Source organism: Bos taurus, chromosome 10 (genome assembly GCF_002263795.3).
Source record: "Bos taurus isolate L1 Dominette 01449 registration number 42190680 breed Hereford chromosome 10, ARS-UCD2.0, whole genome shotgun sequence".
Classification (NCBI taxonomy): domain Eukaryota; kingdom Metazoa; phylum Chordata; class Mammalia; order Artiodactyla; family Bovidae; genus Bos; species Bos taurus.
This window is the reverse complement of record NC_037337.1, coordinates 26,389,767-26,413,257: the sequence shown is the minus strand read 5'-3', so window position 1 is coordinate 26,413,257 and position 23,491 is coordinate 26,389,767. Positions and strand designations below refer to the sequence as shown.

Below are 23,491 nucleotides of genomic sequence, written 5' to 3'. Positions count from 1 at the left end.
GCTTACAGGACTCTCGCCAGCAGACGCATGGGAGAGGCAGCCGTGCTCCCTGGAGCGGGGGCCACGGTCCTGTAGTCTGCAGGCCCCCTCAGCTCCGTGTCCTCTTGGCCAGTGAGCGTCGGACTCGGACCTCCAAGCTCAAGCTCAGCCCAGGCAGAAACCCACCCGTTCCGCCTAGAACGAGGGTTGCTCTGACGCCTGCTTTGGAGGCGGGTCCTGGCGGGAGGCGCCTCCTAGGAGAAGTGGGGTGCTGTCCCAACTACAAAAAGCCTCGCACCCCGACCCTTCTCCACCTCTGTGCATCTTCTCCCGACTCGACGTCGTCGTTACAGGGAAGAAGAAGCGGGTGAGAAAAACTTCTGTTTCCACCGTTTTGCCCATTTCTGCAGATTTGTTCCGAGGCCGAGGTAGGTTCACACTCCCGCTCATTCATCTCCTCCTCTACTCCTTTTTCGGTAGCTTTATCCGGGAGTTTGGGCGAGGGAGTCCCTTTTTAGCAGAGACAGAATGGAGTTCTGTAGGGAGGCGTTTGCGGACTGGAGGGGCTGAGGAATGGGAAGGAAGGTTCTTCTGCAGTTAGGGATCCCACATTCCTGTGTACAGTCTCTCCTTCGTGTCCGACTCTTTGCGACCCCACGGACTGTGACCCACCCCACTCCTCGGACTGGGATTCTCCAGGCAAGAATACTAGAGTGGGGTTGCCATGCGGTCTTCCAGCCCACATTCCTACTCCGCTGCTTCTTTTCTGCAGCTGAGTAGAGCTGCCAGCATGAAATGCCTGTTGCCTAGAACATAGGCTGTAAGCGTGACCGCAGAATTGGTGAACGGAAGGGAAATCCGAGGGCTACACTTCCTTAGGAAAACAGGATGATCGCCAGATTTACGAACCCTAACTTGTCAAGTTTTTGCAACCATAACTGACATTTGGGAACTCGTGTTTTCCTTTTCTCCTCTGTCTTCTCCCCCTTAACCCGTCTTCAGCCTGAATTGTGAAATTCTTTGAGACACTTTGCCAACAACCTCTTCTCTAAACTTTCTTAGTGGAACCTTGGGATCCTCAACTTTCTTATTCTGTGACAGCACACCAAATGATAACGACACAGGCTTACTTAGGAAGGACAGTAAAAGCGATTTTCAACAGAATTTGGGGGCCTGGGGAAATCTCAAGTGAGCTGTAGGGGAGCAGAATTTGCTACCCCAAAAAGTCTCTTTGGCATATTATTTTAACTTGGTTGTTTTCTAAAAAACAGTAGACAAGGAGAAAATCCTGAAAACCTAGTAGGAGTTACCTTTTTGTAACAAGAAACATTTACATTTATAAGGGAAACCTCCATTTGTAAGAACGTCTCCCTTGCTGTACCGGGAAGAAGATGATGACCAAATCTCTACAAACTCTTGCCAAGTGGAGAAGCCAAAGACTTAAGTTGCATAACAACCCTACTTTTGTTTATTGTGCTTTTCCTGGTAACTTTCCATAACTTTCCATAACTTTCCTCCCCACCCTCAACATCCTCTTTTGAGCCAAATTAGTTTGGCTTGGGAAAATCATTCTAGAAAAAGAGGAATGGCTCTGGCTATTGTTAAAAGAGCAGATGTGAGTGTATAAGCAGTCAAAGCTAAGAGGTTTACCCAGTTACTGTTAGAAGCATTTGCCAGCATGATTCATAAATTAGATGGTTGAGAAAGTGGACCACAGCAGGCTGGTGAAAACCCTCTTTTGAATCCCTATTTGAGCAAACAGTCTCTGGTCAGCTATTCTCAGAACACATTGAAATACCTGGGCAAGAGCTGCTGCTGCTGCTAAGACGCTTCAGTCGTGTCTGACTCTGTGCGACTCCATAGACCGCAGCCCACCAGGCTTCCCCGTCCCTGGGATTCTCCAGGCAAGAATACTGGAGTGGGTTGCCATTTCCTTCTCCAATTGCGAAAGAGCAAATGGGCACAAAATCCAGAGTCTGTTGAAAACTGAATGTTTAATGTTTGTTTTTATTTGGAAATATAGGTAGGCCAGTAGGACTTTGTCCCCATTCGAACTCAATAGTGTTTTCTGCTTCCTGGAGGTAGAAGGGTAATCCTTATTTCCATGTGGGCTTCATCCTCCTTTAACCATTGACTTCTGTTACTAGATAAGTTTCACACTTAGAGACCTAAAATTTTTTGTTATGAAGAAATTTATAGATTAATCTCTTCCCTCCATCACCTACTTTTATAATTACCCTTGAGGACAGAACTAAACATATGTACTCTGTATAAAGGGCAAAGTACACTAGCACTAAGTCCATAGAAGGAGAACCCGTGCTTCCTGTGTCTTTGTGCAGGGAAACTGTTGGTTTGAAGGAGAGAGTGAAAGACATTTCAAAATAAAGGGGATGGCTTTAAGTTCAAGCTGTCAGAACATTTTTTAAATATATGAGCATTTTTTTCAATTGGCAGTGCAATTGTTTCCCATCTATTGAAGGTAAGGTAAGTGAAGTCACTTAGTCGTGTCCGACTCTTTGTGACCCCATGAACTGTAGCCTACCAGGCTCCCCCATCCATGGGATTTTCCAGGCAAGAGTACTGGAGTGGATTGCCATTTCCTTCTCCAGGGAAATCTTGCCAACACAGGGATCGAACCGGCTATCCCACATTGCAGGCAGACGCTTTTCGGTCTGATCCACCATGGCACTTCCCATCTGTTGAAGTTACTGACAAAAAGATATAGCATTCATTAATCATAGATTATGGGTAGTCCTTCACTATTCAACAGGAATTAGTTCCAGGACTTGCCAAGGGACCTAAACCTGATGCTCAAGCCCCTTATATAAAACGACATAGTATTTGTACTAATAAATAATCTACACACATCCTCCCTATACTTTAAATGATCTCTAGATTACTTATAATACTTAATACAATGTAAATACTATGTAAACAGTTGCTGGGACACAGTGAATTTAAAATTTTGCTTTTTAGAACTTTCTAGAATTTTTTTCAAATATTTTCGGTCCATAGTTGGTTGAATCTGAGGATGGGGAACCTGTGGATATGGAAGGTTAACTGTAGCTTCTCATTGTAGGCATTTTGAGTAAGCATTTCAGTTCAGTTGCTCAGTTGTGTCCGACTCTTTGAGACCCCATGGACTGCAGCACACCAGGCTTCCCTGTCCATCACCAATTCCTGAAGCTTACTCAAACTCATATCCATCCTGTCTGTGAAGCCATCCAACCATCTCATCCTCTGTCATCCCCTTCTCCTCCTGCCTTCAATCTTTCCCAGATTCAGGGTCTTTTCAAATGAGTCAGTTCTTCCCATCAGGTGGCCAAAGTATTGGAGTTTCAGCTTCAGCATCGGTCCTTCCAAAGAATATTCAGGACTGATTTCCTTTAGGATGGACTGGTTTGATGTCCTTGCAGCCCAAGGAACCCCCAAGAATCTTCTCCAACACTACAGTTCAAAAGGATCAATTCTTTGGCACTCAACTTTCTTTATAGTCCAACTCTCACATCCATACATGACTACTGGAAAAACCATAGCTTTGACTAGATGGACCTTTGTCAGCAAAGTAATGTCTCCACTTTTTAATATGCTATCTAGGTTGGTCATAGCTTTTCGTCCAAGGAGCAAGCGTCTTTTAATTTTACGGCTGCAGTCACCATCTGCAGTGATTTTGGAGCCCAAGAAAATAAAGTCTCTCACTGCTTCCATTGTTTCCCCACCTATTTGCCATAAAGTGATGGGACTGGATGCCATGATCTTAGTTTTCTGAATGTTGAGTTTTAAGCCAACTTTTTCACTCTCCTCTTTCACTTTCATTAAGAGACTCTTTAGTTCCTCTTCATTTTCTGCCATTAGGTGGTGTCTTCTGCATATCTGAGGTTATTGATATTTCTCCCAGTAATCTTTTTTTTTTTGCATTTTTCTCCGTAATAATTTAATGGCCATATTAATAAAGCAGTATATGTACATAATGTAAAACTGTCAACATTTTGTGATTGTAAACTCAAAGAATTTTTTTTAATTTTATTTTATTTTTAAACTTAACAATATTGTATTAGTTTTGCCAAATATCGAAATGAATCCGCCACAGGTATACTCTCCCAGTAATCTTGATTTCAGCTTGTGCTTCATCAAGCCTGGCATTTCACATGATGTACCCTGCATAGAAGTTAAATAAGCAGGGCGACAATATACAGCCTTGACATACTCCTTTCCTGATTTGGAACCAGTCTGTTGTTCCATGTCCAGTTCTAACTTGCTTCTTGACCTGCAAACAGATTTCTCAGGAGGCAGGTCAGGTGGTCTGGTATTCCCATCTCTTTAAGAATTTTCCACAGTTTGTTGTGATCCACACAGTCAAAGGCTTTGGCATAGTCAACAAGGAAGAAGTAAATGTTTTTCTGAAACTCTCTTTCTTTTTCGATGATCCAGCGGATGTTGGCAATTCGATGTCTGGTTCCTCTGCCTTTTCCAAATCCAGCTTGAACATCTGGAAGTTCACGGTTCACCTACTGTTGAAGCCTGGCTTGGAGAATTTTGAGCATTACTTTACTAGCCTGTGAGATGAGTGCAATTGTGCAGTAGTTTGAACATTCTTTGGCATTGCCTTTCTTTGGGATTGGAATGAAAACTGACCTTTTCCAGTCCAGTGGCCACTGCTGAGTTTTCCAAATTTGCTGGCATATTAGTAAGCATTTAGATGCATTTTAATGAAATAGTAAAATTTTCTTTTTATTTCAAAATCTTGTTTCCTATTTTCATCACCTCATTGTATCAAGGTGAAAAGAAAAACAATTAGAATAAAAGTAATCATTCATTATTCACCAACTTGCTTTTGGCATTGTCAGTTCTATGGACAGATTGCTGCTGCTACTAAGTTGCATCCAACTCTGTGCGACCCTATGGACTGTAGCCTGCTAGGCTCCTCTGTCCATGGGATTCTCCAGGCAAGACCACTGGAGTGGGTTGCCATTTCCTTCTCCAGTGCATGAAAATGAAAAGTGAAAGTGAAGTCGCTCAGTCATGTCCGACTCTTCACAACCCCATGGACTGCAGCCTACCAGGCTCCTCTGCCCATGGGATTTTCCAGGCAAGAGTACTGGAGTGGGTTGCCATTGCCTTCTCTTGCATTGATGGTGGAGTTATTCAATTTTACAGCAGAAGATTAGACACTCACAGTCATTTGTGGACAGGTAAAGATGAAAGGAAAGAGAAACCCAAGAATATGATAAGGATATTTCTGACGGTTAACAGATGCGAGGTTGAGGTCAGGTGCAGGGTGCTAACAGCTATCACATAACCTTCTCTGGAAGTGCTTTCCCGGTTCTATAAAACCTACTTAGCACCTGTTCATGAGACCAAATTCTGTGGATAAACAGAAAGTACAGTGGAGCAGCACCCTCCTGGGGAACCCCATCTTCTCTGCAGGCTTCTACAAGGAAGTTCTTGGAACTGGCCCAAGAAACAACATCTCTGGGATCCAGATATTGCATGGGAACAATAAAACCTCAATCCTGTCTTGGGCAGGAGTAAGAACCAGGGATGTCAGAAAAAGCCAACTTGGGGACAAAAGGCCACATTTATCAAACTTTGCCTCCTAGAACAAATCTCTAATCCAAATATGGGTTAATAGTTGACCAAATCATGCCCAGGGAAGAGGTGAATGACTCTCATTGTTTGTTCAAGAGCAGTGTCCTTGGTTTGTGTGTCACTGTCAGGGTTGGGAATTTTCAGACCTGGTCTCTTCACCCTGTTCATCTGATCACTGTGTGATCAGAACCAGGAGGGACCTCCAGATTCACTTGGCTGGAACCCATCTCCAGGAACAAATAGCTGGAACCCCTCTGCAGTTGGAGGGAAACTTCCAGATTTTTGTAAGATTCTTCCATCTGGGTAATCCATTGTTTTACTTGTCTGTTTTTTGTTTATATACTATAGCCATCCATCCATTTTAATGAAACTATTTTCCCGTATTTTAAAGCCTCTGGGCCCAATCTCACGAATTCAGAAGAAAATGAATTAGATTCCAAAGTTTAAAATGAAAACAGATTTCTTCGGGGGATATCCTATATGTAGATAAAGGCAAATTAGTGCCACTGGGAGCAAGTGGCGGAGAAGGCAATGGCACCCCACTCCAGTACTCTTGCCTGGAAAATCCCACGGGTGGAGGAGCCTTGTGGGCTGCAGTCCATGAGGTCGCTGAGGGTCCTACTCGACTGAGCGACTTCGTTTTCACTTTTCACTTTCACACATTGGAGAAGGAAATGGCAACCCACTCCAGTGTTCTTGCCTGGAGAATCCCAGGGACGGGGGAGCCTGTTGGGCTACCGTCTCTGACTGAAGCGACTTAGCAGCAGCAGGGAGCAAGTGGAGGGCTAGGACAGATTTCTAAATTGTGATAAAATCCCCAAAGCCTGGGGAAAGCTGTTTGCTGAAGGGTATCTGGAGCCCCATCTCACCCCTACCTCCGAAATATAGGTTTTGTATGACGCTGAACAAGAAAAGAAACAGAAAGTGTATTTTTAGCTCTTCGTTTTCTTTTTCTTAAATATCTATTTGTTTATTGGCTGCACCAGGTGTTAGCTGTGGCACAGGGATCGTCAGTCCTTGCGGCAGCACACAGGATCTTTGGTTGTGGCGCTGGCACTCCTAGTTGTGGCATGAGGGATCTAGTCCCCTGACCTGGGATCAAGCCCCAGCCCCAGGCATGGGAGTGTCGGGCTTTGGCCACTGCATCACCAGGGAAGTCCAATCTCTGTTTACTTGTAAACTTCCCTGCTAACTTCTTTAAGAAACTTTTGGAGGATTTCCCTAGCAATCCAAGCAGGACTATGCCATGTTTTCACTGCCAAAGGCATGGGTTCAATTCCTTGTCAGGGAACCAGGATTCCACAAGCTGTGTGGTACAGCAAAAAAGGAAGAAAGAAAGTTTTGGGTGCTCTTTGAAAGCAAAGTGGAACACACCCCAAGGTCAAAAGAAGGTGCACTGACCGTAATTACTCATCATCAAAGGTTGGGGTAATTCTCTGGTACATGAAGTTTGATGGCTCCCTTGAATACAAAATGCTGTCTGTTGGAGAGGACAAGAATGTTACTTTTTACAAAGACCACGGGATTAGTTTGAGACACAGGATAAAAATGTAAAGTATATTTGAAATAAATTCCACTGCCAATTATGTGCTTGGGTCCTGAAGGATCTGTGTAAAGGAGTCTAACTATCCTTGACCAAATGTGAGGCTCTGTACCATTTGCCTAGGCAGATTCACTTCTGTACCACAAACATTCTGTCTCTTATTTGTTTTTTCCCAATTCCATTTTACCTCTCGTTTCCAGAAGTTTAGAATTGCAAACATGTGAGAACGGAAAACAATGTGTGAAGTCGGGGAGCAGATGTTAGAGGTGGCCATAGTGTGTTTGTTGGGGTTTGGTTTCTGGATGTCTCAGGGAGTCAAAATTACAATAAGTCTAAGCAAACTTCAGCTGAGTTGTTTCAGGATGAATTTTGCAAATTTTGTAAACCAGAAATAAAGATATTTCTTTACCTCCCCAGACTGGAACATGAAGGCCTTCAACCTTCCAACAAACAACTACCTTTTTAGGGTGCCAAGGCCTGACGTAGGGTCAGCGCCTTAACTAGAGGTGAAGAGGGCTGGGCTTACACCCTGAGCCTTAAGGGAAGATGCATACCAGTGAGACTGGGCTCACATCATCCTATCATCTCTTTCTTTCAGCTGGTGGCTGTGCCAGCAACTAAATCCATACAAACTTATCTTTACAATTCCATGGTCACTGGACATTTGTTATGAAACTAGAAATGTTCCCTGATGCCTTAATGAGAACCATGGAATTTCAGACTTTTACAGTGAGCAACTCTCATTTTATAGATAAGCAAATTTAGGTTTGGAGAGGAAAATGTAATCAGTCATTTAAAAAATATATATATTTCGGGTGTGCTGTGAGGCATGTAGTATGATTCAAGGTGAATAATATGCTCTCTGCCCTGTTGTAGATTATGCGCCAGTAGGAAACACTTATCCTGGAGGAGGGCATGGCAACCTACTCCAGTATTCTTGCCAGAATAATGCTGTGGCAGAAGATCCTGGTGGGCTGCAGTCCATGCGGTCACAGAGAGTCGGTAACGACTGAGTGACTGAATGGGGATGCAAGAAACATTTATAAGTAAATAGGTAATTGTTTGCTTAAGATCCCATGAATAATGGTTTGGGAATGGCAGGCATGAAACCTGATGACAGCTAAATCTTTATTTGTGATATCCTGAGCTTTGTGACTTTTGTTTTGACACTCGTATCTAGTGAGGTGTCCTTGGTCTTAATATCTAAGGCATAGAGTGTTTGGACAGAGACTGTGGCCAGGCCTGCCAGCTCACACCCTCTTCTGTGATCAGCAATATTCCCTGTACAATACTGATTCTGCCTACAAGGACCCACTGTTACCGCCAAGCAAGGGAGACAACATTCCTATCCACCACTGCCACCTAATGACTCTTTGGGGTACTATCAGCTCAGGTTCTACTAAATTTGTGAACTCAGATTTTGCCCTCTGTTCACAGTGTGACCATTAAGGATACTTCCACCCTTGACAGCCTGCCATTCTACAACTCCTTTTGACGTTAAAAGGCAATATTTGTGCATTGCAGAGCAGGAGACTTAACTGATCACAGTTCAAGAAAAGTGTCTTCCAAAAAAGTAGGAAAAGAAAACACACCCAGGAGACTGAAACACCACGTAAAGGTAAAGAGCTCAGTGCACGGGGAGCATGGCAGCCCAGCGGCTGTGGCGGAGCAGTAGCCCCGTAGGACGGCTTGTTACTCTTTTAGGCGTGACTCTCCCAGTCGTCTACCACTTTCTTGTTGCTGCTGCTGCCAAGTCACGGCAGTCGTGTCCGACTCTGTGCGACCCCATAGACAGCAGCCCAACAGGCTCCCCTGTCCCTGGGAGTCTCCAGGCAAGACCACTGGAGTGGGTTGCCACTTCCTTCTCCAGTGCATGAAAGTGAAAAGTGAAAGTGAAGTCGCTCAGTCCTATCCGACTCTTAGCGACCCCATGGACTGTAGCCTTCCAGGCCCCTCCGTCCATGGGATTCTCGTTAACCTCTGCAAAATACTTTTGCTGTTTCTATTACAAATGATACTCTTATGTGCCTAATGGAAACCATTTCAGAGGCTATTTCTTTCTTTCAGTATTGAGGAATGACCAAAGAATCTTAGGGTATAATTTGGTAATTCTTTGGTAGTATACCAAATTTGTCTATAGATAAGATAAAACAGACAAGGTAGATCAATGCCAGATGCTGATTAGAAAGAGAGATCATTTCGCTCAACCTTCCTGTGTAGGCTCACGTGCCTTCCTATGTAAGCAGCGGAATCCTGAATCCTTTTGTCTTTCTAGAGTCACAGTTGTGCTCCCAGGACTGTTTAGCATCACTACAGGTTTGGTGTTATAATTGGTGGTCTCTTCAAGGGCTATAAAAATATTTAACAGCAAAATATGTTTATTGATTTACACATAAGAAAAGCACAATATAAAAATAATTTAATATCCATGACTCTATACCATTTATTTTTAAATTTAGAATTCATAAAGATTATAGTACAGTTAAAAATAAATTGAAGGTCAAATCTTTGTCCCATTTAAGAATTTCTCAGCATGTGTGATAATTGCCAAGAAATCATAGCCAATAATAAAATGAATGAGTTACTCATGGGAAAACAATTTGAAAAACAAAATTTATAAAAATCGGTTTCCAATTTACAGTGGAAAGTTATTTTTATTGTTGGATGTGAGGGCATTCACATATATTTGGTGAGATGTAGAGTAGACTATGGTGGTTTATAAAAAGGCCCTGTTTGTCACATTTTTTTCCAAAGAACTGAAGGTAGAGCAGAAACTACCTGCTACAAACAACAAATATCTTTCAGTTCTCAAGTTTCAGAAGACATAAAATCTTAGTGACTTGTAAGAAATTTGTTATCTATTTTATTATATTCTATGTATATTTAGTTCTATTTTTAATTATCTGTCACTGACTTAAAATTGTGCCCCAGGATGAAACACAGTATTTGCTCTCTGGGTGTGTTGAGTGTCTGTGACACACCATTCCTAAAATGTTTGAGTTTTACAGTTTGAGTTGACTGCTCTTGAGAGGAGATAGCAGCCTTTTTCTTTTGAAGATGATATTAAGAAATCAATACAGGAAATTATAAAGCCTTTGATTTGATGAAGAGATCTAAGGTATTTTGTTTGCTTGTTTTACCACATGGTAATACCATTTGCCTGTTGTGTATCAGCGTAGGTATGTATTCAGGGAAACTGAAAAAATATCCTCTGAGAATCATCCTGTTTGTTCCCAGTGCAAGAAGCTCCTAAGAATAAGCCTGAGTTCCTCCTCCTCTAGTCCTCTGTAAGAGCTAGAGGATGAAGCAAGTGTCTTTTAAGTTCATGGCTGCAGTCACCGTCTGCAGTGATTTGGGAGTTCAAGAAAATTAAAATCTATCACTTACTTCCACGTTTCCCCCTTCTATTTGCCTTAGAGTGATGAGACCAGATGCCGTGATCTTAGTCTTTTTAACATTGAGTTTTAAGCTAGCTTTGTCATGTTTGATAAGAGGCTCTTTAGTTCCTCTTCACTTTCTGTCATTAGAGTGTTATGATCTCTGGTTCATCTGCTTTTTGAAACCCAGCTTGTACATCTGAAAGTTCTAGGATCACATACTGCTGAAGCCTAGCTTGAAAGATTTTGAGCATAACTTGCTAGAATGTGAAATGAGCACAACTGTATGGTAGTTTATATAATAATTCCACCTTTGGCCATGAACCACCTATTTCTTGGGGAATTAGGTCTGCTTCCCTTCACCTCAGCACCTCAGGGTGCAACTGCTCTCCTCACAGTCAACTGATGGATTTGAATGCCTGGGATCTGTCTTCAACAATCCTCTGATCGCCCCTTCCCTGGGATTCAAGGTTCCAAAGAAGTCCTCTTCTTCATAGCTTTCAGCATCTTACTGTCTGATCTCAGTAAACTGGTGCTCCCATCCCCTCCCCATGGATGCCACATCCCATATTACAGAGGCACTTGGTGTGTCTTAATGGTCTTTGTCTTCCAGGACCTAGCATGGTGCCTGGTATCCAGTAGGGACTTACATAGTGTTTGTTATTAAATTAGCTAATAACTGAATTAAAGAGTGTGAATGGATTTTGTAATGTTACAACTGATAGAAAGGTATATTTTCAGTGATCCTCAGGGATAGGAAAGTTCAGCTGGGGCTGGAGTTGTGTTCAGAAGACCTTTACATTGATTTTTTAAAGGAATCAATAGACAAAACAGATGAAACTAACGAGAAAAGGAAAAGAATATCACTAAGTAGTGATGCAGGATACCTGACTCATGATACCTTGTCAGAGAGAAAAGCCCTTGCCCTTTTAGCCTAATTTGGCCATGCTGTTCTGTCCACTACTTAATCTCCTTTTGCCCTTTGCAGGAGCCTTTGTTGGAAGACATGGTCATGGTCTTGAGCCCCCTGTTTTTGGTTTTCATGCTGGATCTGGGCCTGACCCCACAAACCCTGGCCCAAAATGATGCGTACAGGGGATTTCTAAGGAAGCACTATGATCCTAGCCCAACAGGCCACGATGACAGATACTGTAATACCATGATGGAGAGACGAAACATGACTAGACCCTGCAAAGACACCAACACCTTTATTCATGGCAACAGTGATGACATCAGGGCCGTCTGTGATGATAGGAATGGAGAACCTTACAGAAACGGTCTTAGAAGAAGCAGGTCTCCCTTCCAGGTCACCACCTGCAGGCATAGAGGAGGGTCCCCCCGGCCTCCATGCCGGTATAGAGCCTTCAGAGCAAACAGGGTCATTGTTATTCGCTGTCGAGATGGCTTTCCCATCCACCTTGAGGAGAACTTTATCCCTCCAAGACCGTAGTCCAGAGCTGGCTCTGCTCTTCCTTCCTTGCATTTCCCCCTCGCATTATGGCAACATGCATTGCTAGGAACTCAGAACATGAGCTGCTGATCTTTTCTTTTATGCTTTACAATATGCTTCATAAATAAAAATTCTCTGAAATCAGCATGAATCAGTCTCCTCAATGATCCCTGGTCTATTGATCTTCCCCCATTTTCTCTATTCAGTTTCCCCCTGAGAGGGTTGGATGGGACAGCAATGCCTTTTTCCTTATCAGTCATTTCCATCTCAGGTAACAGGGGGCAGACTTTTCCTTTCTGTGAAGGTTGGGATGTTAAATTTATCTTTCAGAGACATAATTTTAGAGGACATAATGACCAAAACCATCCCAAAGAAAAAGAAATGCAAGAAGGCAAAATGGTTGTCTGAGGAGGCCTTACAAATTGCTGAGAAAAGAAGAAAAACGAAAGGCTAAGGAGAAAAGGAAAGATATACCCATCTGAATGCAGGTCTCCAAAGAATAGCAAGGAGAGATAAGAAAGCCTTCCTGACTGAACAATGCAAAGGAACAGAGGAAAATAGTAGAATGGGAAAGACTAGAGATCTCTTCAAGAAAATTAGAGATACCAAGGGAACATTTCATGCAAAGATGGGCTCAATAAAGGACAGAAATGGTATGGACCTAACAAAAGCAGAAGAGATTAATAAGAGGTGGCAAGAATATACAGAAGAACTATACAGAAAAAGGTCTTCATGACCCAGATAACCACGATGGAGTGAGCACTCACCTAGAGCCAAACATCCTAGAGTGTGAAGTCAAGTGGGCCTTAGGAAGCATCACTATGAACAAAGCTAGCGGAGGTGATGGAATTCCAGCTGAGCTACTTCAAATCCTCAAAGATGACGTTGTTAAAGTACTGCACACATTATGCCAGCAAATTTGGAAAACTCAGCAGTGGCCACAGGACAGGAAAAGGTCAGTTTTCATTCCAATGTCAAAGAAGGGCAGTTCCAAAGAATGTTCAAACTACTGTACAATTGGGCTCATTTCACATGCTAACAAGGTAATGCTCAAAATCTTTCAAGCTAGCCTTCAACAGTACATGAATTGAGGACTTCCAGATGTACAAGCTGGATTTAGAAAAGGCAGAGAAACCAGAGATCAAATTGTCAGCATCCACTGGATCATAGAAAAAGCAAGGAAATTCCAGAAAAAACATCTATTTCTGCTTCATTGACTACACTAAAGCCTTTGACTGTGTGTATCTCAACAACCTGGAAAATTCTGAAAGAGATGGGAATACTAGACCACCTTACCTGCCTCCTGAGAAACGTGTATGCAGGTCAAGAAGCAACAGTCAGAACCAGACATGGAATAATGGACTGGTTCAAAATTGGGAAAGGAGTATGTCAAGGCTGTATATTGACACTCTGCTTATTTAACTTATATGCAGAGTGCATCAGGTGAAATGCGGGGCTGGAGGAAGCACAAGCTGGAATCAAGATTGCTGGGAGAAATATCAACAACCTCAGATATGCACATGATACCACTTTAATGGCAGAAAGCAAAGAGGAACTAAAACACCTCTTGATGAAGGTGAAAAAGGAGAGTGAAAAAGCTGGCTTAAAACTCAACATTCAAAAAACTAGGATGGCATCTGGTCCCATAAGTTCATGGCAAATAGATGGAGAAAAAATGGAAACAGTGACAGATTTTATTTACTTGGGCTCAAAATCACTGTGCATGGTGACTGCAGTCATGAAATTAAAACACACTTGCTGCTTGGGAGAAAAGCTATGACAAACCTAGATAGCATATTAAAAAGCAGAGATATCACATTGCTGAAAAAGGTCTGTATAGTCAAAGCTATGGTTTTTCCAGCAGTCATGTATGGATGTGAGCTTGGGACCATAAAGAAAGCTGAGCCAGTGAATTGATGCTTTTGAACTGTAGTGTTGGAGAAGACTCTTGAGAGTCCCTTGGACTGCAAGGAGATTGAAGGCAGGAGGAGAAGGAGACAACAGAAGACGAGACAGTTGGATAGCATCACCAACTCAATGGCCATGAATTTGAGCAAGCTCCAGGAGATGTAAAGGACAGGGAAGCCTGGCATGCTACAGACTATGGAGTTGCAAAGAGTTGGACACGACTGAGTGACTGAACAGCAATAAAACAGACAAGGCAGATCAATGTCAGAGGCTGATTAGAAAGCTCACCCTATGACATGCCTTCCCATGTAAGCAACAGAATCCCAAATCCTTTTGTCTTTCTAGACTCACAGTTGTACTCCCAGGATTGTTTAGCATCACTACAGGTTTAGTGCTACAACTCATGGCCTCTTTAAGGGCTACAAAAATACTTAATATGAAAATATGTTTATTGACTTACAACAAGAAAAGCACAGTATAAAAATTAATAATTTAATATCCATGACACTATACCACTTCTGTTTAAGTTTAGGATTCATAAAGATTATAGCACATTTAAAAATAAATTGAAGATCAGATTTTTATCCTAGTCTAAGAATTTCTCAGCATGTGTGATGACTGATGAGAAAACATAGCCAATTATAAATTGGATGAGTTACTCATTGGAAAACAATTTGAAAAACCAAGTTATACAAATCAGTTTGCAATTAACACTGGAAAGTTCTTTTTATTGTTAGACACGAGGACATTCACATATCTTTGTAAAATGTGAAGTAGGACCATGGTGGTTTTTTTTAAAAAGGCCCTATCCTTTCAATTTTCCTCCAAAGAACTGATGGTATAGTCAGAAACTACCTGCTACAAACAATAGGCATCTTGCAATGCTCCAGTTCTCAACTTTCAGAAGAAATAAAATCTTAGTGGCTCATAAGAAACTTGTTTTCTATTTTGTTATAAATTATGCCTGTCTAATTCTATTTTTAATTATCTATCATTGAGTTAAAATCATGTCCCAGCAAGAAGCACAGTATTTACTCTCTGGCTGTGCTGAGTGTCTGTGACACACCATTCCTGGGATGCGTGAGCTTTACAGTTTTAGTTGACTGCTCCTGAGTGATGATGGCAGCTGTCTCTTCTTTTGAGGAAGATGTTAAGAAATCAATACAGCAAATTATAAAGCCTTTTATTGAATGAAAAGGTCTGAAGTGTTTTGTTGTTTATTTGTTTAAGCACACGATAATACCACTTGCCTGTTATGTAACTGTCCACCTAGGCCTTCAGGGAAACTGGAAAATATTCTCTGAGAATAATCCAAACTGTTCCCAGTGCAAGAAGCTCTCAAGAGGAAGCCTGAATTCCTCTTCCTCCAGTTCTCTGTAAGAGCTGACCCCAGACCCACTCCCAAGTATGACACAGATTCTTCCACACTTGTCCCTGTTCTTTCTGCTATTGCTATTGCAAAGTCACTTCAGTCGTGTCTGACTCTGTGTGACCCCATAGACGGCAGCCCACCAGGCTCCCCCATCCCTGGGATTCTCCAGGCAAGAATACTGGAGTGGGTTGCCATTTCCTTCTCCAATGCATGAAAGAGAAAAGTGAAAGGGAAGTCGTTCAGTTGTGTTCGACTCTTAGCGACCCCATGGACTGCAGCCTACCAGGCTCCACTGTCCATGGATTTTCCAGGCAAGAGTACTGGAGTGGGGTGCCATTGCCTTCTCCGCTGTTCTTTCTAAATAGTAATAATTCCACATTTGGCCATGAAACACATACTCCTTGGGGAATTAGTTCTTATACTTCTGCTTCCATTCACCTCCTGGTGAAACTTTCACTGGTCTCCTCACAATCAACTGATGGGTTGATTGCTCTGGAATCCATCTTCAACAATCCTCTCTGATCGCCCTTCCCTGGGTTCAAGTTTCCTGAAAGTCCCTCATCTTCATAGCTCTCAGCGTATATCTTATTGTCTCACTTTTGTATATTGGTGCTCTGATCCCTTCCCTGTGGCTGATCTCCCCGTGGGTGCTGCACCCTGTATTAGGGAGGCACTTGGTATGTCTTATGGTCTTTGTGTTCTAGGACCTAGCATGGTGTCTGGTACCCAGTTAATAAATGAATTAAAGAGTGTGAATGGATTTTTTTAATGTTAGAAATGTAAATTTTCACTGATCTTCAGGGATAGGAAACAGTGTTTGCATTTGGAAGTTGTGTTCAGCTAATTTTAAATTGACTTTCCAAAGAAATTGATTGACAAGACAGATGAGACTACTGAGGAAAGGAAAAAAAAAAGATATACCTAGTGACAGAGGATACCTGATTCATGGCACCCCATCATAAAAACAAATCCGTATCCTTTTAGCCTAGTTTGGCAATGCTGTTCTGTGCCCTACTGCATCTCTTTTTGCCCTTGGCAGGAGCCTTTGTTGGAAGAGATGGTCATGGTCCTGAGCCCCCTGTTTTTGGTCTTCATACTGGGTCTGGGTCTGACCCCAGTGGCCCCGGCTCAAGATGACTACAGATACATACACTTCCTGACCCAGCACTACGATGCCAAACCAAAGGGCCGGAATGACGAATATTGTTTTAACATGATGAAAAATCGACGCCTGACCAGACCTTGCAAAGACCGCAACACCTTTATTCATGGCAACAAGAATGACATTAAGGCCATCTGTGAGGACAGAAATGGACAGCCTTACAGAGGCGATCTCAGAATAAGCAAGTCTGAATTCCAGATCACCATCTGCAAGCATAAAGGAGGTTCCTCCCGGCCTCCATGCCGGTACGGAGCCACAGAAGACTCCAGAGTCATTGTTGTCGGCTGTGAAAATGGCTTGCCCGTCCACTTTGATGAGTCCTTTATCACTCCACGCCACTAGCCCAGAGCTGGCTCTGCTCTTCCTTCCTTGCATTTTCCCCTTACACTGCAGCAACATTCATTGATCAGAATCCAGAAAATGAGCTGCTGATCTTTTCTGCTTTACAATATGCTTCATAAATAAAAAGTCTCTCAAATCAGTAAGAATCAAAGTCTTCTCACTGATTCTTGGTCTATTGATCTTTCTGCATTTTCTCTGTTCACCTGAGAGGGTTGGATGGTAGAGCAATGCCTCTTTCCTTATCAGTCAGTTCCTTTTCAGGCATTCAGGGGGTGCACTTTACCTTTCTGTGAAGGGGTGTGTGTGTTAGTCATCCAGTCATATCCCACTCTTTGGGATCCTGTGAACTGTAGCCCACCAGTCTCCTTTGTCCATGGAATTTTCCAGTGCCATTTCCTCCTCCAGGGGATCTTCCCAATCCAGGAATCAAACCCACATCTCTTGTGTCTTCTGCATTGGCAGGCAGATTCTTTACACTGCATCACCTGGGAAGCCCTTTGGGACTAAATACCAATAGATTAATTACATTTTCTTTCCTTCTCTCTCTCACACACACACATGAACACATTTGAAATCCTGCATAAATAACAAAATCCATTCAGGGTAGCCACCTCTTCCCTTAAGCAGGAAGAAATTTGATAGTGCTTTGAATGGAACACTCCCAGGATATTCTCATGGTTATTTCATATAAAGATCAAAAAATTGATTACTACCTTATTTTCTCTTTAATCTTTTCCTTTATCAACTGATGCCTGGCAACTCTGAGGTCTTGGGGAGGTATTAGAAAAATTCCAAGCTTATCCTTTATTCTTCAATTTGATATGGTTTCAAGAAGGAAATGGCAACCCACTCCAGTACTCTTGCCTGGAAAATCCCATGGACAGAAAAGCCTGGTAGGCTACAGTCCATGAGGTCGCAAAGAGTCAGACACAACTGAGCCACTTACTTCACTTCACTTCAAGTAAATAAAAGCCTAAGTTAACAGACAGTCTTTGTAAAATATGCTAATTAATCTATGAATTTGGTGTTACCTAATTTAATCAACAGAGACCTGGATATCTTATTTAGAGTGTAGTTAATAAACTACAATTATGCATCATTATTTTTGCCATCTTATGAATGACTATCATGGTCACAGTATTCCCCATGGTGGCCTCCCCTGATGCCTACATGTCCTGAGATGGACCAAAAGTCCTGTTTCCTCAATACCTGGGTTAGAGGCTGGTGTCCTGGTATCACACAGAGCCCAGCCTCACAGAAAGTATTCAATTTATGGAGGAAGGGATGGAAGAGTAGGTCAAAGTTTCATCTATTTCAAAATTGAAAACATTGTCATTTCTCTCCAAAGTAGGAAGAAGAATTTTCCAAAACTCTTTTGGAAAATTTGTCTTACTATTATAAAGTAAAAAAAGCCCTTAGGAAGCAAGAAATTTCCAGTGCTTAGTAGACTACTGGCAAAGGCAATGGCAACCCACTCTTGTACTCTTGCCTGGAGAAGACGGAGGAGCCTGGTGGGCTGCAGTCCATGGGCTCACTAAGAGTTGGACACGACTAAGCGACTTCACTTTCACTTTTCACTTTCATGCACTGAAGAAGGAAATGGCAACCCACTCCAGTGTTCTTGCCTGGAGAATCTCAGGTATAGGGGAGCCTGGTGGGCTGCCGTCTATGGGGTCACAGAGTCGGACACGACTGAAGAGACTTAGTAGTAGTAGTAGTAGTAGACTACTAGAACTCTTTCTCGGGTTCTCCAACCAGTACCATCTGTTGAGGTAAAGGGGGCTTCCAAACAGACTCTTGCCCTCTTATGGTCTTGACTGTTGTTGTTTAGTCGCTAAGTGGTGTTCGACTTTTCTGCAGCCCCATGGACTGTAGCCTTCCAGGCTCCTCTGTCCATATGATTTCCAGAGAATCCTATGAATTCTGGAAGAATTTTGGAATGCATAGCCATTTCCTTCTCCAGGGGGCTCGTCCCCACCCAGGCATTGAACCAGCATCTCCTGCATTATAGACAGATTCTTTACCACTGAGCCACCAGGGAAATCCTATGGTCTCGATGGGGAAGGTCAAAGGCTTGGACCATTACTATATTGATCACATCATAGTTGTGAAAACTCACATCTCCAGGGACTTCCCTGGTGGTCCAGTGGTTAATAGATTCACCTTGCAATGAAGCGGATGGGGATTTGATCCTTGATCAGGTAACTAAGATCCCACGTGGCCCAGAGCATCTAAGCCCACACACCACAGCTACTGAGCAGTGGTACTGCTCAGTACCGGAACTGCACCACAACTACAGCTAAATAAATGAAAAAAATTTTTTTGAAACCTCACATCTCCAAGCATCAGCTTAGAGCATTATTATCACATACTCAGCCCTGGTGTTAGAACAAATGACACTTTCCCAGGAAATCATGTGGCAATGAGACAAGGTGCTTCTCCACTTGCTGATGGAGCTAGCAGCTGAGTAGCCAGCCCTTCCTAGTATTTTTTGCTCTTGATCTCCTGTTCTCTCACAACCAAAAAGCTATTTAGAATGAAGTATTAATCACAGGCAAGTCATTTTATCTTAGGTCAATCATTTGTGAAATTGAAATCCTATTCCAGTATGTTTTGCTGACTTTGCAAGGATAAGAGAAAAAGAACTCAAAATAGTCAAGTCCTTAGAAAAAGAGCGACAGGCAAGGAAGAAAATTCCATGCACTTTGAAGAGGAAACATTCGTGTAGGTACACAGCATAAATCCTAGTAGCTGAGATATTTCAGCTGCAAAAAAAGCCTTCTAATGTCTTGGGAATATAGGTTCTCTACAGTATAAGAGGGAGGGTGTCTATAACATGTGCAATTAAGTATAGTTGTCATTTTAGCAGAATGAAGAGAATAAAGGAAACCAAGAAAAAATGGAAATGCTAAAAATAATCATTGCCGACCCCTACTGAACACTTAGCATAGGCTAGGCATTATGATAAGCACTTTACATTGATTTTATCATTTCTTCACAACATTCCTAGAGGTAGGTATTACCTTTATGCTTATTTTACTTTTGAGAAATATACTGAGAGAGGTTAAGTAATTTTCCCAAGGCCATACAGTTAGTGTGGCAGAACTAGGTCCTTGGGACCACCGTATCAAAAGAAGTTCTTACTGAGATCATCGTGTTCAGTGGAGAAAGCCTTTGGGGCAAGCTCTAACCAAAAAGTATGTGTTGGAAGGATTTGGAGATCATTTAATTTTCTGTTGTAGGTGGAACTTTGAGAGGCACCCATGGATGTCTACATTGAACTCTGTTCATAGTGTTTTTCTTTGTCTTACTAAATCAGTTGGTTACTGTGACTGAGGCCATCCATGCTCTTGTTTGAAAAGTAAAATCTTCTCTGTAGCTAGTCATGTTGCTAAACCATGTTGTTGGTCACAAAGAAGCAGAATGAGAGAAAGGAGACAGAATTGTGCACACTTAGTTTTGGGACAGACAACGCAAAGTACATTGTGGTGATGAAGCTCTTACCCAAGTGCTAAGTGTATCTTCAGAAGTTGCATCCAGTGGTCCTGGGGTGAGGAGTAAATTGAGCATCATTTCTTCCTGCCACCCTGCTTCCCACAACTCCTTCACTTCCCTCTCCTAACTCCGTATCGCATATCTGCAGCAGCAGACACAGCAATGTGACACAGAGCTTTGGGTCTTTCTGTGCACAGGCAAAACGTGGTTGTGAACAGAGAAGGTGGCATTTAAACGAATGATAGTTATGTTTAATCCTGATCGTTATTGTTAAGGATAGGCTGTAGGTGGAATAAGATGCAAATCCCTCATCAGCGTTATAATCACACACAGTGTGATCCACCATCATGAAGCAGCATCTTTGAAAACAAAGGACAGTAGTAACCATATGTATCAAAGTAGGAACTCAGCTGGGCCTAAACCTTAGACTGGATGTGTAGAAAAAGGCCCTGTCTGTTGCTCCAAAAATTCTCCTTGCTGCTTTGGGTTGCTCACTTCCTATTGAACCTGGGATGATTTTTCTTGCCCCTTGGTCTTCTCTAGGCATCTCCAAGGCAGTGATGGCTCTCCAGAGGACCCAGGCCTTTCTTCTGCTCTTGCTGCTGACCCTGCTGGGGCTAGGGCTGGTACAGCCCTCCTATGGCCAGGATCGCATGTACCAACGATTCCTGAGGCAACATGTGGACCCTGATGAGACAGGAGGCAATGACAGCTACTGCAATTTGATGATGCAAAGACGGAAGATGACTTCACATCAGTGCAAGCGCTTCAACACTTTCATTCATGAAGATCTTTGGAACATCCGTAGTATCTGCAGCACCACCAACATTCAGTGCAAGAATGGCCAGATGAACTGCCATGAGGGTGTAGTGAGGGTCACAGACTGCAGGGAGACAGGAAGCTCCAGGGCTCCCAACTGCAGATACCGGGCCAAGGCCAGCACCAGACGTGTTGTCATTGCCTGTGAGGGTAACCCGGAAGTGCCTGTGCACTTTGACAAGTAGATACCACTCAACAGGGGTTATGGCCCAGCAGCTGGCCCTTAACTTACTCCTTAAATAGTAATGAGTAAGCATTTGAGCTGTCCCAGGCCGACTCCCCTGATTCTTTGTTTTTTTCTTCTTTATATAACCCATTCTGTTAAACACATTGCATGACAGAGAAAGATGAGACACAAACTTATAATGAATCTGGGCTCTTCTGTAATATGCTTTCTTTTATAATATTGGTCAGCTTTGCTATCTTTGATCTTATCATCTGGAATTTAGTCATTACATAGAATTTCAAGAATTTCAAGGTCCTTTCATCTAAGCTATCTCATTCTAATACCATGGCACCCTTGGGATGCTGGTCCTAGTGTTACAGTATACAAAAGCTCAAAGTGAAGGGATTTACTAAGACTGAAAAGTTAGTAGAAAAGCTAAGACAAAAGTCTAGTTTAACAGGCTACTCATTCAGTGCTTTCCCCACTTCAGCACAAGGAGTTTTGAAAGTTTTAATACATGGCTTTTGTTATTCCTAAAAGTCAGCTCTTGGGAGAAGCATTAACAAGTTGGAAATATATACTCGCAACGTGAGAGCTCTATCTGTATTATGTGGCAAACTAGCTGTATTTGGATCTAATAAGATCAAGAAATGATACAAGGAATTTTCTTTTCCCCTTCCCAAACTTTTGAGTCACCCTAGTAAGTCAGAGTATTAACATGTGCTAGATCATTAAGACTCCTTCACTCTTCCTGACTGAAAGATTTTTCATATGTTCCTTATAATAAAGAAAATAAGATAATTTCAATTCCAGGTATTTAAGAAGACTTTGTTCTTGTGTGTGAGATTATTTTTTCCTCCTATCCTCTTTTAATTCTTCTCTAGTTTATAAACATGCACATGCTTTAATATCTTCATAAACTCCGGTCAAGACTAAAGCCCATCATATTAGTGACCACGACACACAAAGCTTTGTTTCATCTGCTTCAGAGGGAATGATTCCTCTTAAGATAATTCTCATGCATTCTCCCTTTGAATATTTAGAAGCAAATTGGGGAACAGAGATGTATAAAGACATTAGCTACTAAAGAAGGAGAGTGTATGTGTATGTGTGAAAGGACTGAACTGAAAGCATTTGAATTGTAGCTGACATATATTGTTTATATTTCAGATGTACAACTTGATTTGGTTTACATATATATCCTGAGATAATCACTATAATCAAATTAACATATTTACCACTTCACGTGGTTACCCTTTCATGTATTTGTGTGTGTGTGTGTGTGGTGTGAACCCATAGGATTTACCCTGTTAGCACATTTTATGTTTACACTGCTATATGGCCCCCCTGTTAAAAAAATTAGGGGTTCAGAAGAGTCCTTCATAAGACGTGCTACTTTGCCATGTGGATTGTTTTGAGCTTCCCCAGTGGCTCAGACTGTAAAGCGTCTGCCTGCAATGCAGGAGACCTGGGTTCAATCCCTGGGTCAGGAAGATCCCCCGGAGAAGGAAATGGCAACCCACTCCAGTACTCGTGCCTGGAAAATCCCATGGACTGAGGAGCCTGGTAGGCTACAGTCCATGAGGTCGCAAAGAGTCAGACACGACTACTTCACTTTCATTCACTTTATTTTGAGTTAACGGTAGTGAAGCACGTGAAAACTGAAGAGAAACTGCTGCTTTTGCGGCTAAGTCGCGTCAGTCCGACTTGTGCGACCCCATAGACGGCAGCCCAGCAGCTCCCCCGTCCCTGGGATTCTCCAGGCAAGAACACTGGAGTGGGTTGCCATTTCCTTCTCCAATGCATGAAAGTGAAAAGTGAAAGTGAAGTCACTCAGTCGCATCGGACTCTTAGCGACCCCATGGACTGCAGCCCACCAGGCTCCTTTGTCAATGATATTTTCCAGGCAAGAGTACTGGAGTGGGTTGCCATTGCCTTCTCCGGAAGAGAAACTACTGCCCCTCATTTGACTTCTTAGAACAATTTAACTTGGGATTTTTCCCAGAAAAAGAGCTATTAGAAGACATAAAATGGGTCTTTTGTAGTTTGCAGCATCACATATGAGCCCTAGTAGTGTCTCCCTCCAGCTCCTACACTCCTTGAGCCACTGCTTGATTTAGGTCATCAGTGGATACCACTAACTTGCTGGGAACTCTTGAAATGTATGGGAACATGATGGCCATTTTATCTTTTCTTAGAATCATCTCTCAAGTCCTCCATACCCAGGTGCCCAGAATTCTTGCCTTTTTACTCCCCCTCTTCATTCACCCAAAGAACTAGAGAGTAGTT

At 42.5% G+C, this 23,491-nt stretch overlaps 3 protein-coding genes across 3 annotated transcripts; all 3 read left to right on the top strand.

Moving 5' to 3' along the window:
* The first annotated feature begins 246 nt into the window (after nt 1-246).
* ANG2 (angiogenin 2) lies at nt 247-12,085 on the top strand. Its single transcript, NM_001099396.1, has 2 exons — nt 247-407; nt 11,477-12,085. Exon 2 carries the CDS (start codon nt 11,495-11,497, stop codon nt 11,936-11,938), a length of 444 nt encoding a protein of 147 aa, NP_001092866.1. The 5' UTR covers nt 247-407; nt 11,477-11,494; the 3' UTR covers nt 11,939-12,085.
* Nucleotides 278-22,017, top strand: RNASE4 (ribonuclease A family member 4). Its single transcript, NM_001040590.1, is given in 2 exon segments — nt 278-407; nt 20,761-22,017. A coding segment is annotated over 1 exon segment (444 nt). The 5' UTR covers nt 278-407; nt 20,761-20,777; the 3' UTR covers nt 21,222-22,017.
* Nucleotides 292-16,865, top strand: ANG (angiogenin, ribonuclease, RNase A family, 5). The gene is given in 2 exon segments (NM_001078144.1): nt 292-407; nt 16,258-16,865. A coding segment is annotated over 1 exon segment (447 nt). The 5' UTR covers nt 292-407; nt 16,258-16,275; the 3' UTR covers nt 16,723-16,865.
* Nucleotides 22,018-23,491: the final 1,474 nt, after the last annotated feature.

What these genes read in the sequence shown, in the direction of transcription:
- ANG2 (NM_001099396.1), top strand. Translation starts at nt 11,495, where the DNA reads ATGGTCATGGTCTTGAGCCCCCTGTTTTTGGTTTTCATGCTGGATCTG.